At 32.4% G+C, this 17,271-nt stretch overlaps 1 protein-coding gene across 1 annotated transcript in view; it reads right to left on the reverse strand.

Moving 5' to 3' along the window:
* Positions 1-4,378: 4,378 nt before the first annotated feature.
* LOC106667885 (insulin-like growth factor-binding protein 7) overlaps positions 4,379-17,271 on the reverse strand; it is a 184,009-nt gene continuing 171,116 nt past the window's right edge. The window contains exon 4 of the mRNA XM_014396126.2: positions 4,379-4,537. Within this exon, the coding sequence (XP_014251612.1) occupies positions 4,506-4,537 (32 nt within the window). The 3' untranslated portion in view covers positions 4,379-4,505. The remainder of the gene's footprint in view (positions 4,538-17,271) is intronic.

The following is a 17,271-nucleotide window of genomic DNA, read 5'->3' on the forward strand; positions in this document are numbered from 1 at the left end:
AAATATTACTAAACGCGACAGTATTGCCAACCGGCTCAATCTTCAATCTATAAAAAATTCCCTAACATTTTGGTATCAAATATCACAAATTATACAATTAAAAGAAAACCATTAATTAATTTGAAACGATCCTAAAATAAATTAATTATCACATATAAACATTCAGGCACATATTATACTATTAAAGCTGTTGGTTAAGGATAGAACTATAAATTACACTTAAGTTTGATATATCTGTTCTAAGGTTACACGAATTACCATCTTTATGAATGTATACCATCTCTTTAATCAATCTTCTACCTAAAAATTGTTCTTTATCCATAACAGAAACATTGTTAAAATCAAACGTGTGGTTATATTTTTGATTGTGTTGGGAAAGCGCAGTCCCTTGCTTATCTACATCTCTAACGTTGTTCGCGCCAAAAATCGCGAATTAGAATTGTTTATTTTGTTTCCGAAATGCCGCTAATCTAGAATTTATCCTAGCTCTGTTCCCTCCCAACAATCCTGTCCTGTTGCTGCCTAGTCCAGCTCTAGTCCTGTTCGCTTCCGTCTCGCTTCCATACAGTCCATTATTAATTAGTCTTCAAGAGTGATTTTCTTTTAGTTTTTTTTCAGTTTTTCTCTTATTTTCAAGAAGCATTTTTTTTCTTTGGTTTTGTTAATTATCGCGTTCAAAATAACGCGAGTGTCTCCTCCCGCATCCTTAATGCGACACATCATACAGGGTTCGGACGGAGCCCCGAAGGTAATTAATAGACTAGGATTCTGTTTTACCTTTGGCCAGAGTTATTGCAGGTTCTAGCTATTAAACAGCTCTACTCCCTGGTTGTCAAGAAAATCAAGCCACAATTAACAAGTTAGTATTTTATTTTATTTGGTATTTTTATTTAATTTAATTTTATTTTTATGGCGACCGACCAGCGCGTGCACAAACGTCGTAGGCGTGTTGTCTATATCTATTTTTCAATAATTGTTTAGTTTGACCATGATACACAGCACTAAATTCGTTACAACACAATTTATACACAACATTGCTACACAGTAGTGTTGGCACTTTTGATTTCAATTTTGAAAAAAATATATTTCCCAAATTGTTCTTATATTTTAAAGCTATCACAGTCGGTATATCACAGTTTGCAGTTCTATTTCTGACCATGGCAGAGAGCTTGTTAGTAATGCCCTTCACATATGTAATACCTCTGTATAATTTAACTGTATTGTTAACAGGTACTACAATTTCATTACTTTCATTCTTATATGTTAAAATTCTATCATTAATTAATTTATTTACAAGAGAGGTAGGATATTGATTTTTAACTAAAATATCTTTAACTAATGCTTTACATTCATAGTGGAATTGAGGGGAGCTAAGTTTAAAAATTCTACCGGTAAGGAGTATATCACATTTATTTTCAATTTAAAAGAGTGGAGGGAGTTATAATTTAGATTAAATAAATATTGTTTCTGTCTTCCTGGCCTCATCTTCGATCTACCTTTTGGAAAGAAAAAAAAAATTTTAACTGAGAAGGCTGATCAATCAACAAAGAAAATATTAATCCATGTATGTTTTAGTGGTCAATTGACCAAGTTACTTCTTTCAATTAATTATTTTTTTTATGTAAGGTTTTGGTTAAGATAAAAAAAGTCAGTGTCACGGGCGGAATTTTCATCTCAACCAAAATCTTACATAAAAAGAATAAATATTTCATAATCTTGCACCATATTTTAATTTGGATGTTATGAAGATAATAATGACCTTATAATAGTAGTGAAAAAATAAATATTGAACTCAAAATGACTACAATAAATAAAGTCTGTTTACTTCGAGAATTTTTAGGCTTCACGAGAGTCTGAATTGTAGATCATCCTAACACAACTCAGAACCGCGGTTATGTGACGGTCAATGTGTCCCTCTTAATTAATGGATTCATTCCTAGGCTCCTTATAAAGAGTGAATAGGAATGTCACCCAATATGAAAATTGAGCTTTAGTACTGCAACGGTCATTGGATGTCTTAAGCCAATTATTGGAGGCAACATGTGAATTTTTTTATATATTCATACTTTTGAAGTATTTAGTAGTGTGGAATATATCCAAAACGTTCTTATTTATAAGAAATTAAGTGCCTGCGTAGAGGCCACTTTTCTGAAAGCTCTAAATCTGATAGTAACCAAGAGAGTCATACTTAAACTTTATTAAAAACCTTTAAAAACTGGTAAAATGAATCGTCTAATTGATTATATATATTACAATTAATTAAGATTTTTAGTTGAGATAAAAAAGTCAATGGCACGAGCGGGATTCGAACCCACTATCTTCGGCTAGATACGCAGCTGCTTGGCTAGATAACAGCTTTAGTGAAGTATACTTCATTTAAATTCATTAAATTCACTAATTTCGTGGTCCTCTTGACCAATTAATATATTATAATTAATTAAGGTTTTTAGTTGAGATAAAAAAGGAGGGAAAATTCAAAAGGTGCGGTTGAAATGGGAAGTTAGTGTACAAGTGGATCGAGGTCACGATAGCTCAAGTGGTAGAGCAGCGGCGTATCTAGCCGAAGATCGTGGGTTCGAATCCCGCTCGTGCCATTGACTTTTTATCTCAACTAAGACCCTTAATTAATTGTAATATATTAATTGGTCAAGCGGACCAAGAAATTAGTGAATTTAATGATTTAAAATGAAGTATACTTCACTAAAGCTCTCCGTGGCCATTTCATTTGTCGTCAAGAATCCAATCCGATTACACGACATTTGAAAAATGGCAAAAAGGAGGGAAAATTCAAAAGTGGGGGTTGAGATGGGAAGTTAGTGTCCGAGTGGTTCGAGGTCACGATAGCTCAAGTGGTAGAGCAGCGGCGTATCTAGCCGAAGATCGTGGGTTCGAATCCCGCTCGTGCCATTGACTTTTTTATCTTAACTAAAAACCTTTACTAATTGTAATATATTAATGGTCAAGCGGACCACGAAATTAGTGAATTATATTATTGTTTACTTAATTTACAATAAGACGAATGAATCTCATAAATCATAACATTTTATGATATACGAAAAATTTATGGATTAAAGTTTTGAAAGTTTAAAGCAATCTAAAAATTGAAATATCTGGGATGCAATTGAAAATAGGATAACCTCATGAAATATTGACGTCTGTTCTCAGATCATCATATAGAGAAAAAGTTTGGTAATCTACTTTGTGTTACCCTTTTGCTGAGAATATAAGCATCAATGTGTATCCAGTACAGCGGAATATTAAGTACTCCATCGTCTCTCAATTAACGTAGATTATGTACAATATTTTATATGAGTAAAACAAAAATGAGCCTTATCTAGTATCCATCATCTTACTTGAGTGAAAACTATGCAAATAAAAAGACTTTTTTTTAAATGATGGCATAATAAGTGTGTTAAATGAAATTATATGCTTTGGGGTGGCTGAATTGACCTTGTTGTAGAAAGCACTTTATTAAACCTATAAAACCTAGAAATGCTTGATGACTTTCCCAATTTTTTCTCAATAAATACTCTTCTGACGTGTAGCAATAATTATTTTTGGCATGTTTATCAAATGGACAAATGGCATTCAAGTATCTATAACCTACAACACTGCTGCACTTTTTCGACTGGCTCTCTCTGACGTTAACACTAGCGAATATTTGGTTCTACGGTGGTGGAACAACTACAAACTGCAATTATCCTTACATGATTCTGTTAAGTACGGAATTGTGTAATGTAAATCTAAGTTTGAGCCAAAACTAATGAGTTTATAGCATAAACGTTAAGTGCGCTAATCGAATTACCAGCTAAGTTTCACGCCACATTGAAACAAAACTAAAAAATAGTACTTTTAATATTCGCTCAGCGAGTAGTTTCATGAAACTATCCCAGCTTGCGCGCATGATTACTAGTTGAAGTCGACAAAACATATCACATATTTTCATAGTACATATGATCAATGTTTTTAAAAAACACGAAAACAATAATATTTTCTTTCCTGAAATCTTATAGTTTGAATATAAAAATGGCTATTTGTAAAGTAAAACACTATTTGTAAAACTATCATCTTGTTTCCAAAAGATACGAAACGTAATTCTAGTATAAACAATTGCAAAAAAAAGTAAAACAAATGAAACTACTTTTACTCAATATCATTTATTACAATATAGCATTCAGTAGAGTACAATTTTCATTTAAAATATTCTATGTAATTTGTTTTAATTTCTTGTAAAAAGTGAGTTACCAATTGCAAAATATGTGTGAGAAGGAACAAAAAATGTAACAATAACACAATTATGAACTACCAATTATTTTTAATTTGAATGAGATTTTAAATAGTAAAAACACACAAAAATAAATTATCTGTGTGACACATTTGAATAATTTTGTAAAAATCATCTTGTTGGCAAAACAGTTCCTGATTATTTTTTAGAGTTCATAATTATGTCAATAAAAAATTGTACATACATATTTCATCCCTTATCACTGTAATTGTTATCCACTTCACAGTGATATTGGTAACCCATTTTTTAAGTCTGAAACAGAAAAGAACAAATTATTTCTATAATACTTTTTTGTTCAATAATTTAATCATCATAAAATTTAGACAAACCAAACTGGAAAGCAACTGTCTTTTATTTATAATTATTTATTTTCCTTTACTAAATATATTGCTAATATATTTGTGCGGTCATAATTTTATAGAATATGAAATTTAAATATATGTTTTGATTAAAAAATAAAAACTATTTGAGTGATGAAATGTATGAGTTATAATATGGAATAATTCAGCTAAAAATAACTCAGTTCTTATTTCACATAATTCCAGAAAAGTGGTACTCTCACTCTCCACATTGTTTTGTTTGGAATAGACAAAAATTTTACACAAAATTTTTTGAATTTTACTTAATATTCATTTATTACATGTTTTAGATTTTGATGGAATACAGATGGAGTTGGATTCTTGCAGTACTATACATAATATCGTAATATTGTACAACATTTAGTCTTACAAGTATTTAAATGTAATAAAAATTTCTATATTGTGATTATGGTAGTATTATATTAACAGAATAGTAGCAATAATGGCTATATTGATTACAATAATATAACCAAAATATCAATTGTAGCGATAATATCGCAAGAAGTAATTAGGAGTAATCATATTAATTAATAATTGATACTAATAATACTTGTTGACATAAATTTAGTGGGCTGAACTAAAGTAATGAATAATCGAACTGGTTAATGGAACGGAAATACACATAAAATTAGACGATTAATATTCTATGACGGCAATTAATCATAACTAAATGCACACATTTGTGTATTATAATTTTTATGCAATAAAGTATTTTCCCTTACACAAAGTATGTATGTTCAAGTAATGTGATATCTAAAACGAAGATGGCTTTTTTGTTTGATCTGGTAATGGCTGATCGATTAAATTAAGATGGTGTGACACTAAAAAGTGGTCTGATTCGTGAGAAATGTCAACAGGAAAAACATCGCTGATCGGCAGTGAGCGGTAGTTAACCAAAACCAGGTCAATTACACTTGAAGTTAGTAGGAGAATCATAGGAAGATTTGCCTTTCAGTAACAAAAATCTATTTTCTTACAAAAACTTAGCCATTCTTCACAATAGGGTACAATGTCATTTTTCCGTCAGGAACAGGTAATAACAGCCACTAGGTAATTCTTTATGTTAGCCAATATCAGTTGGAATATAATAAAGCATATTAGATGAAGAAGTTTTTGTAAAATTGGACAAGTTGTAGGTATTTTTTTGTAACCTCAGTAGAACGTACAATCATGTCCAAAATTGTAAATTTTGTAATTTTGACATGCTCCAACTGATATTGGCTAAAATTTTATGTCATTCAGATTATTGCAAAGAAGTATCTTACAGCAAATTTAGCGTTCTTTCAAATGGTGTAATTGGATTTGTTGTAGTCTCAACATTTTGAAAGTTGTAAGCGTTTTTATGTGGTAAGGTAGTGAAAAGTTGAAAAAACTTAATGACGAATATCTTCAAAATAGAGAACTTTCCGAAAATTTACTCCTGAGAATTTTTTGCTCCAAACGAAGAGTAGAATCGATTATTGATTCCCTCAGTTTGGTCAGAAAGAACTGGGACACCCTGTAAATGTGTGTGTGTGTGTGTGTGTGTGTGTGTGTGTGTGTGTGTGTGTGTGTGTGTGTGTGCGAATTTCTTGTATGTGGCAAACGTGAGAAAACATTTCTGAAATTTCAACCCGACTCGGTTCCCAACACAATTTTCTTTTATACCATAGCAAAAAAAATTTATATATCAATCGGTGCAAAGTCGACCATCTTTTATTAACTGCACCAGTGCTAATAAAAATGACATCAAAATGTACAAAACGACACCATGATGAGCAGAGAAAAATCAATCGTGTTTTCAATACAACAAATAACATAAGCTGTAACACAGAGAAAGGCCAAGAAATAAAGGGAAAGAGAGCATATACATATAAAATGTTTAGAACACATACAGTTTAGTAAAGAGAGATAGAATGATAGAGAGAGAGAGAGAGAGAGAGAGAGAGAGAGAGAAAGAGAGAGAGTAAGTGGACGTGAGAGAGAGAGAATGTGAGGGAGAGAGGGTAAGTGGACGTGAGACAAAGAGAGAGAGACTGAATGAATGACATAAAGAAAGGAAGAGAGAGAGAAAGGGAAAACATTATAGGAGGAATGTGTACTGTTTAGTTGGTTGAGTGGATGAGTAAATGAGCGTGGGTTTATTGTGGTTTGTATAAAGCAGTAAGTGTGTGGGTTCAGGAGACAGATTCGCGTGGGAAAGACAAAAGTAAAAAAAAAAATTACAGACAGAAAAGGAATCCTCTTTGATTTACAAATTTTAATATTTTTAAAAAATTTTTATATATTTTTAAGCCGTTTTTTTATATATTTAAATGTATGTGAAATTATTTATATAATTATGAAGTATTATTTTTAAGTAAATTATTTTACATTTAATTTTGATTTATGCTATCTTTGCCGTACATTGATACTATGTAGATATAAATAAACTGTCGATATAGAAAGTTAAATCCAAGAAAAGAAACACCCCTTCACGGCAGAAATTTACCCTGTAGAAAGCCCAGCTGGTGTGGAATATATTGTAATATATAAATGCTTAAATGCTGTAGGGGGCGGATAAAAAATATGAAAAAAAGCAGAAGAAAAAGGGGGCGGAACATTTATTAATTTTCTGCGAGGCTCGCATTTAGAAAGGACATATGTCATTTGCATGTTTTTATATGCAAATCTCACAGGATTTAGCCGTATTTTTAATCCCGGCCGGTGTCCCTTGCGTTCATTACTGTATATCACCTCATGTAGGTGGTAAATAATACCTGTATTTCCTTGAAACATCCTCTTGACGTTTCTATAAGCAAGGCTGGCTATTTGTGTAATATAGGTGGGCCATAATCTCTCGACTTGTCAGAAAATAATGAAACCCTCTAGAAGCGTACTAAAGTTATTAAAGTTGTATTTTCCTAAACAAGTCGAAAACGATCACACACTTTATTTCATTAAACGAAACAATGTAAAATGGCCTGAAATTATTATTTGCAGATCGTGAGATGGGGTTGTTGTGCCGTAGGTCAGAAAAACATTTTCTTTATAGTGCCAACGTTTCGAGCTCATAGTGTTTGTTTTCTGTGTAGATGTGTCATTGTTGGTGTCGTGTTGAGAGTGCCATACCATACCGCATCTCACCATCTCCAAATAATCATTAATTAATCGTCACTAAACGTACAATATCGACATTAAATTAAAAACGTTCATACAAAGGAAAAACCTACGCATTAAGAAATCTGTAAATTAAGCATTAAGAGGTTCCCGGTCAATAGTGCCTTTTGGAAGGAAAGGATAATATATGTCAACTTAAATATAACATGCCATGTGTTCTCACAATGAAAATTTTTCTGGCTCGTATGGGCACCTTAAAAAACTCCCTTAAAATGTAGCCGAAAGTCAGCGAGAAGAAGGCTTACATGGCGTTTAAATCTCTGCACACCTAAATTTGTATAAAGATGTACACTCTGTATTAATTAATTTTAAGACAGACAACCTTTGTGGTTTTATTTTATTAGATATTCAGTGTTTATTCAAAATGAGATGCGAGGTCATTTTGACAAGGACAGAGACAAGGAGAGAATGGTTTGTGGACATTATGTAATTCACGAAACCAGGAGAGTGTCCTCCTCTTTTGGGCAGAATGTACTATACTTAGTAAAAGTAGTTGATTACTCTTGGTTTATTTTTACCGTTACAAGATAAACACTAGTAGATAGACTAGTGGAAACAGTGTAAGTATTCGAGCTGTCATACTGTACGCGTATCAGGCCTGCCTGTATAAGAAGTTGTGCAGGAATTTAATTGCTAATAACGTTAAAAAATAAAGTATTTACTCCTCTCATAGAAGTTAAGTTATGTGATTTAAGTTTCTGTGTCTTGTATGAGTGAATGTATTTATCGGTGTGAATGGGGAGGGGCTGATGGTGAATTGCATTTCCATCGCCCCTCATATTGCGTCCGTGACTTGGATCTACGGCGGAAAACTTTTAAAGTACCCCATCGACCCCAATTTAGATTAATGCACTGTAGTGAACAGGTAGATGGAGGAATATCGTGTACTCCATCTACCAAACCAGATGAGTGAGATCAATGTATGTTGGTGTGAATGTATTTATTGGTGTGAAAGGGGAGAGGCTGATGGTGAAGTAGCATCTCCATCGCCTTTCATGTTCCTTGCGTGACTTGGGTCTACGGCGGAAAACTTTTAAAGTACCCCATCGACCCCAAATTAGATTAGTTTATTGTAGTGTACAGGTAGATGGAGGAATATCGAGTACTCTACTCCAACTACCAAACAGAATGAGTGTGATAAATGAACGGTGGTTTGAATGGGGAGAGGCTGATGTTGAAGTAGCATCTCCATCGCCTTTTATGTTCCTTGCGTGACATGGGTCTACGGCGGAAAACGTTTAAAGTACCACATCAACCCCAAATTAGCTTAGTGCATTGTAGTGAACAGGTAGATGGAGAAATATCGAGTACTCCATCTACCAAACAGTATGAGTGCGATCAATGTATATAGGTATGAATGTATTTATTCGTGTGATGGTGTATAGAGTGTGTAGCGGTACTTTGCTAGTGCTTCGGGGCTGAAATTACCAAGCTGTCGGATACCCCGTCACAAAAAACATTATCCTCTCCTCAAAATGCTAATTTTTATACCCCCCATTCGTGTAAAGGTTCGAATTTAAGTGTAATATCGTTAGTAAAATTTAGTTCCTTGTGGTTTTTCTTAATTAATTAGGTTATGCATGTGTTTTATTATTATTATTTATTACAATTAATTAAGGTTTTTAGTTGAGATGAAAAAAAGTTAATGGCACGAGAGGGATTCGAACCCACGACCTTCGGCTAGATACGTCGCTGTTCTACCACCTGAGCTATCGTGACCTCGATCCACTCGGACATCAACTCCCCATCTCAACCCCACCTTATGAGGTTGAAAAATGGCAAAAGGAGAGAAAACTCATAAGGTGGGGTTGAGATGGGGAGTTGATGTCCGAGTGGATCGAGGTCACGATAGCTCAGGTGGTAGAGCAGCGGCGTATCTAGCCGAAGGTCGTGGGTTCGAATCCCTCTCGTGCCATTAACTTTTTTTCATCTCAACTAAAAACCTTAATTAATTGTAATGATTTAATTGGTCAAGCGGACCACGAAATTAGGGAATTATTATTTATTCAATTAATTAAGGTTTTAAGTTGAGATAAAAAAGTCTGTCACGAGCGGGATTCGAACCCACGACCTTCGGCTTGATACGCCGCTACTCTACCACTTGTGCTATCGTGACTTCCTGTGTCCCTTCGTGAAGTCACGATAGCTCAAGTGGTAGAGTAGCGGCGTATCAAGCTGAAGGTCGTGGGTTCGAATCCCGCTCGTGACACTGACTTTTTTATCTCAACTTAAAACCTTAATTAATTGAATGTTATTAATTGGTCAAGCGGACCACGAAAAATAGTGAATTATTATTTATTAATATTGTATTTAGGTTTTCTTTTTCTTTTCAACGATCTTCGGCAAACGGATATTGTCGCATGATCCACATTGATTAGTCAGTGTCCTACTCTATTCCGAGCCATTTAAGAGCTATTGTATCGATTCATACGCACATACTCGCAAAGAAGAAGTTTAAACAATAATCTACGATTTCAAATAAAATATTATTATTAGTACATCTCCACTTAATTGGCATTTTTTTGTTGATAACATTAACTAGTAAAATAATTAAGAAAAGTACGAAATCACCAGGAGTAGTACTATGATTCTAGAAAATATACTATTATATTAATGTTATAATAATAACACAAATTCAGGTAGGAATCAAATATAAAATATTTATTCGAATAATAACGGCCTTTTTGAACATTATGTGTGACACACGCGTAGGTATTTATCTTCAATTGAGTTTTGTAAGAAAAACATTTTTGTAAAGAGGGATGGTTGATTTTGACATAAAACTTTCTAAAACACTCTGATACTTTCAGCAATCAAACATTTTACTCTTACATTCAAGACTCATTTCTCAGTATCTTGACAATTTTAACTTTCTGACGTTGTTTTCTTGGAAACAGGAGACCAAATAACGTACCTGGTTGAGAATAAACGATAATGCAGTACACGAAACTTTTTTTACATTTATTTTATCCAGTTAAAACAAAAACAATTCATTTGTATTTTAAATTGTTTCCGTTTTGATTTTATGCAATGAATTGTATTGCCATACGGCAATAAATTATTGCCAGTGTGAAATTATCTCACTGGAAAATTGGGTCGTATTATCTTTAACGAACTGCTTCTGTATTGGATAAAATTAAATTTTCATTATTAATTTTTATCAATTGTCATAATTGCTTGTTTCAGTTTCAGTTATTTAGTCTTTAAAATACAATTCATTTTCAATGCTTAACTTTTCATCTATCTAAACAGAAATGAATTAACATCTAGTTTGTAACTAATTCACATAGTAATCGAGAAGTATCCCAGCTCTTCATCAAATTTAGCGTCGTGTCGAATGTAATGAAACTCCCGTATACATAACCGTCAAGTATCAAGATTGATCTTCATAGAAAATGGCATGGGTATAACAATACCGTTTTACATTACAATGAGAGCAGATAATACGGGCAAAAGGTAAGTGAAGGTTTGAAAGCTTCAGTTCGGTCCATTTACCGAAAATAAACAATGCGTTTTAAGTTTCACTGGAATCGGTATAATTTGTATGCAATTCGATCGGAATACATAAAAACGAACGAAAGCAACTAGTTTTCGTTATTTTAGCTAAAATGATCAAACATACAAAAAATACAGCAAACACTCTTGTATAAACCCCTAAAAAGCAGACTGTAGAAATGAATACCTATTGATGTAGATTTTTATATTTATCAGTTGAAGATCTGACACGCTGATTAGCATCAGTAATCGAAAATTGAAAAATTTCAGAAATTTTTAAAATGCATCAATTTATTCTTACTTTTAAAAAAACTTGCATGAAATTTCTATAAAATCATATGTATTTGGTGCAGGGTAAACGTCTATATTTCTCAACTAAGTTTTACAAAAAAAAAAGTAAACAAGACCAAAGTTTAAGTGCTGACATGGAAATGATTATTGGTAGTTTTTTTTTACGTTATCACAGAATACTAATCCTAATTCTAAATTTATATACGAAATATGAGAGTTTCTTAAAATTAGTTCATAAACGGTGCGCGTATGATCAAAAATGTGTATAATGTCAGTGTACGATCGATGACAGATTTGATTAATATGATGTAATGACACTTCAAAACAAATAGGACAGAATGATTGAAAATGATCATATTTGATTAAAATATTAGAAATGTGTACTAGTGGTTTGGGCATATGATTTTTCTTTATTTTAAAGAAAAATATTAGCTATTAAATAATAATATTGGGGCGTCGGTGGCCGCAACGGTTTAAGCCAGGAACACACTTACCCCTTGCTACGCCATGCGACGCTACCCGACGTAAATCCAAACTCCGATTTTCCATAAGGATGCATTACCACCGTGCACATCTACCCGATGCTGTGATTTTTGTCGGGTCGCATCGAATACTGTCGAAGACAAAAGAACCGGACACTCATATTTTTATTCTAACTACATGTATTATTGTCGTTATATTAATTACAACATACTTATTTTTATAAACCAAATTAACTGTGATTAAAAATTAATTAGTTTTTATTTAAAAAATTAATTTTAATGGTTTGGTAGAAAATCAATCAAAACACCGGAATACGATTTTTTGATATAATGAATTTAACTAACAATTTATTGTACTCGCTTCGGCGGTATATATACTAAAATTGGAACAATTTATTACACGGTTTTGCTCATAAAATTGTTAGTTGTAGGCTCAATGGACTGATGGTCCCCGACTGAACAATTCCAAAAAAAGAACAAGAACCGGGAAAAGAAAATTTACAACCACACACATACATCAAAAAACTATAATTTGACCTTTTGAAATTTAACAAAAGTTATATATACAAAAAATGCCGTGAGATAGAAACACACCCAAAAGAAAAATATCTTGTGAACCAAAAAATAAAAATTTTCTCTTAAGAACAAAACAACAAAATTTTAACCTTAATCAATTTTTGAAAAAAGAAAAAACAAATTTACTAATGCTATTAATTAAAAAAAAAGGAGCGGGCACACTCCCTGAAGAAAATAAAGGATTTTGGCTCACCGTTGTCGACTCGCTCGTGTCCAGCCGCACAATTCCCCTCTCCCCGCTTTTCTTATCATCTCCAGGGAAAGAAGGTCCCCACCAGGGGTGTTGCATATCAATTTTGCACCCTTACAAAATTTAATTAACAATTTATTTCATAGTTTTGCTCGTAAAATTACACCATTTTCGTCGGGTAGCATCAGAACAGGACACTCATATTTTTTGTAGTTTATTTCAAACTAAGTACATGTAATTTTGTCGTTATATTAATTACATGTTATTTTAATGTAAACTAAATTAAACGAGATCAAAAATTCATAAGTTTTTATAAACATTGTTTGATATGATGGTCAGGAGTAACTTTACTTAAAACAATTAAGTTTAACAAACAATTTATTAGATGGTCGTGCTCATAAAATTTAACTAATAATTTATTACAAGGTTTTGCTCCAAATAGTGCATTAAGAACAAAAGATGCGTTGGGATTGTGATTGTGATTATTGTGATAAACGCTGTGGCCTGTACGCGACGTGTGCTTGCGTCGGATAGATGTGCTCACCCCACCAAAACGTGGCAAGGCGTCGGGTAGCATCGGGTAGCGTCGCATGGCGTAGCATCGGGTAAGTGTGTTCCTGGCTTTAGGCGTTGGCACGGCGCTCATCACTGTAAGGTGAAGGTCCCGGGTTCGAATCCAGCGGCCCTGCATTCGACATACTACATACATACATACTTAAAAATGGTCTTTTTTAAAAAACACCGGCACTCTGAGGGTTTATATGACCTCTGCTGTTGCGATCACTTGTAAAAAAAAGATTAAATTAATAATAATAGTAATACATTACACATTGGAAAAATAAATTTAATAAATAGTTACTTCAAATATAACTATTCAGAAATCGTGAGATGCGGTCTGGTGTGATGTAGGTTTCAGAAAAACATTTTCTTTATCGTGCCAACGTTTCGATGTTTTTCTGAAACCTACATCACACCAGACCGCATCTCACGATTTCTGAATAATTATCGATTAACGGTCACTAATCACCACACATTTAAATATAATTACATTCGGTAACTTTTAAAAAAAGAAGTCAATTCCGATGGTTTAAGCGGAATATCCGTCAGTATTCACAGAGTCAAGGAAATTTAGCTTAAATTTAAGACAACAACTTTAGAAAGTCGTTAAGTTTATGGTCAAACTGATTTTGTATTTTGTTTGCTTAATGTTGCAATAAAAACACCACTGAATCGCACAACGTTTTCGATGGTCGTTCCACTTGTTTAATAAAATTCACAGTAAGATTGACGTTTAATGATAAGCGGATCAAGTTGTGAAAGGTGGACGTAATCCCCATACATCTCTAATACTATTGACAACCAGGCTTTGGCCAGTAAGACATTTTAGTCAAATTTGACATGTAGGATAACCACTTGAAATATTGACGTTCACGGTACTGAATACAGGGTGTCTAGTGAACAGATGTCAATACTTCAGGAGGTTGTTCTTATGTCAATACTAAAATTGGCACACTGAACATGGCGAAATTCCAAAATACGTCTGACAAACTAACCCAGCGAGAAAAGGAAAACAAAAATGACAGGTAACGGTCAAATTTCACAATTTATTACGCAAGAAAACCATCAAACAACATAATAATTAAAATCTTAGTATTAAAAACGAAACATTTAATTTTTTTATAAATTGTAGTTTTGCTGCCCGAAGCGTCCAAAAAATTTAATGTTAAATAAAAAAACAATTATTAAAAGAACTACATAGAAAATTTTTTTATAAACAAACACAAATTATAAATAAAAAAAGAGAGTAAGTCTTTAAAAAAGTCACGTTACAAACTAAATATTATAGTATAAAAATATTTAAACTATTTATAAGAAAAAAACTTGTGGATTTTAAAAGTTTTATTGGATTGTGCTACGTGCTCTTATGGAACGGAAACTTTTAACAGAAAAAGAGATAAGCCTAGCCTTTGTTAAAAAAACCAATTCGATTTTGTTTTATAATTATGAAATTTTGAAAAGCTGCGTGTCACTAAAGGATTTGACCATTCATTTATAATTTAAATTTTTTTAAATTTACATATCTAAAAAATCTAAATAAAAATGAAACATCAAACAAAAACAGAATTTTTTTAATTTTAAGCAAATATTCAATTAAGAATTACAAGAATTGTCATGATGTAATAACTATTTTAACATTAAACATTTTTCTTCTCTGAACAAGCCCTTTCTTTTATTGATTAGCAAGTTTCAACATATTACGTCCTAGTTGTATATTTCAAGTTTTCCCTAGGTAGTAAAGTTTCTTCCTGCTCATGATTCAACAAGGGGCCTGGGATATAAGAAATATTATAATACTAGCGTCACCTTGTAGACGATTACTTGGAGTTTCAGCTATGAATAATTGCCAAGTATCGCCAGAAAGAAAGGAGATATTTCATCCTTCACGGGACACAGAAGTTATTTAGTTATTTCAGAGTGTGGTAAGAATAATAATACAAAAATAATAAAGAAAATTATCGCGTATTTTTAATTTTTTAAATACTCTGTAAGACAAATACGTTCCTGACTTTTTAATATATTACGTTTTATATTAAAAAAATAAAAGAAACATTCAATTAAATATAGAATGTGAAATATTGAATAAAATGATCAGGGATGAAACCATATAGGTGAAAAAAAACTTGTTTTTCTGCTGTCGAGCTTTCGGCTGTATTTGACGCCTTAGAAACGTCCTAACAATCTTACAAATCATTCATTTTCAAAATTGAAGTCCCCAGTATCTATTGAACTATGTAGTAATGTTGTCTACAAATTGCCTTGCAAGGACGGTGAAAGGAACCAAACTGTTACTCAAGGACAGATGTAGACAAAATGAATATGATTGAAGGGACCAAGACAAACAGGGAACAGCTCTTTCCCAGCATTGTCACAAACTCAAACATAAATTTGATTTTGAGAAAGTGGAGATTGTTGACAAGGAGCGTAACCTAGGGAGGAGGTTAATTAAAGATATGCTCTACATAAAAGCTGACAATAAAGCTTTTAATTTGAGAACAGATATCTCTAACTTGAGTATTATTTATAGTTCTATTGTTAACTAAAGTAGTCATTGTTGGTTGTTTTGTTGTATTGTCTTTATTGATTTGTTTATTATTAATGTATTTATTGATTGTTTTTATTTATAAATGGTAATTGCTATTATTATTAAATTTATTAGGTTTCGTGGTCCTTGACCAAATAAATTTTTTTCAATTATTAATTGGCAATTATCAATTAATTAATTATTAGGTGGGGTTGAGATGGAAAGTTAGTGTCCGAGTCGATCGAAGATACCGTAGCTCAAGTGCTAGAGCAGCGGCGTATTTAGCCGAAAGTCGTGGGTTCGAATCTCGGTTGAGACACTGACTTTTTTATCTCAATCAAAATCTTAATTAAAGATTAATTAATTGAAAAGTTATTATTATTATTATTATTTAAGTGCGTTTTAACGGCTAAGGTCATTTCACGCCCTAACATCTTAACTATTTAAAAACCTTCTATCTTAAGCTATGTCCTTTCTGAGTGCTATAAAACTCTGACTCCAAACATTCACTCAAGTGTTATATGTGAAATTGTTAGCGTTGATAAATCTCTGTAACTAAAGAAAATTACTTTAGGACAATTTGTAAGCCATTGGCATTATTGTTGTGTGAGATTGATAACATGTTGTTATCTCTCCTGGTGGTCGGCGTTAAGTTATCCGGCACCTTCTATTTGGACTACATGTCCGAACTGATTGTAAAGTTTTTTAAATAGTTTTTCAAGTAAGTTGTCGATTTATCATTATAAGTTATGTTTGCAATCTGTAACGAAACACTGATTGTAATTAACCAAAGTCCTGAGGAAGGCGTCAAATACAGCCGAATGCTCGATAGCAGAAAAACAAGTTGGTTTTTTTCACCTACATGGCTTCATGCCTGAACACGTTACTTCAATATTGATCATGAAGGTCGATGCTATACTCAACGATAGAATCTGACGTTAAATTTTTCCATAACTACGATTTGAAGGTCCTATTAAATTATCAAAATTGCGACTATGCGATAAAAAAAATTAAAACTAAGTTTTCAAAAACAATACAAGCGTATTACCATTCGTTACTTCTTATGTATTAATATATCAGTGATACATAGTTAATTCATCCATACTGATTTAGTCAGATTTAACGTAGATTGTACGTTGTTTCTCCTGACGACAAAGTATTATGCCTACTATAATTTACTCTTTCTTTACTGACTATTCTTTGTAAAAAATACAACTGTGATCGTTAAATTTTAAGTTACTCATGTAAAATATAACACATTCGTTAAAAACAATAGGAATTCTTCTACTGACAGCACTTAGTACAAGTTCAAAACATACAAATATAGATAAGAATTAGCACTACAGTACCATTTTTAAAATCTGAAAATTTTT

The sequence above is a fragment of the Cimex lectularius genome, unplaced genomic scaffold (assembly GCF_000648675.2).
Source record: "Cimex lectularius strain Harlan isolate CLEC.00 unplaced genomic scaffold, Clec_2.1 scaffold232, whole genome shotgun sequence".
Classification (NCBI taxonomy): Eukaryota; Metazoa; Arthropoda; class Insecta; order Hemiptera; family Cimicidae; genus Cimex; species Cimex lectularius.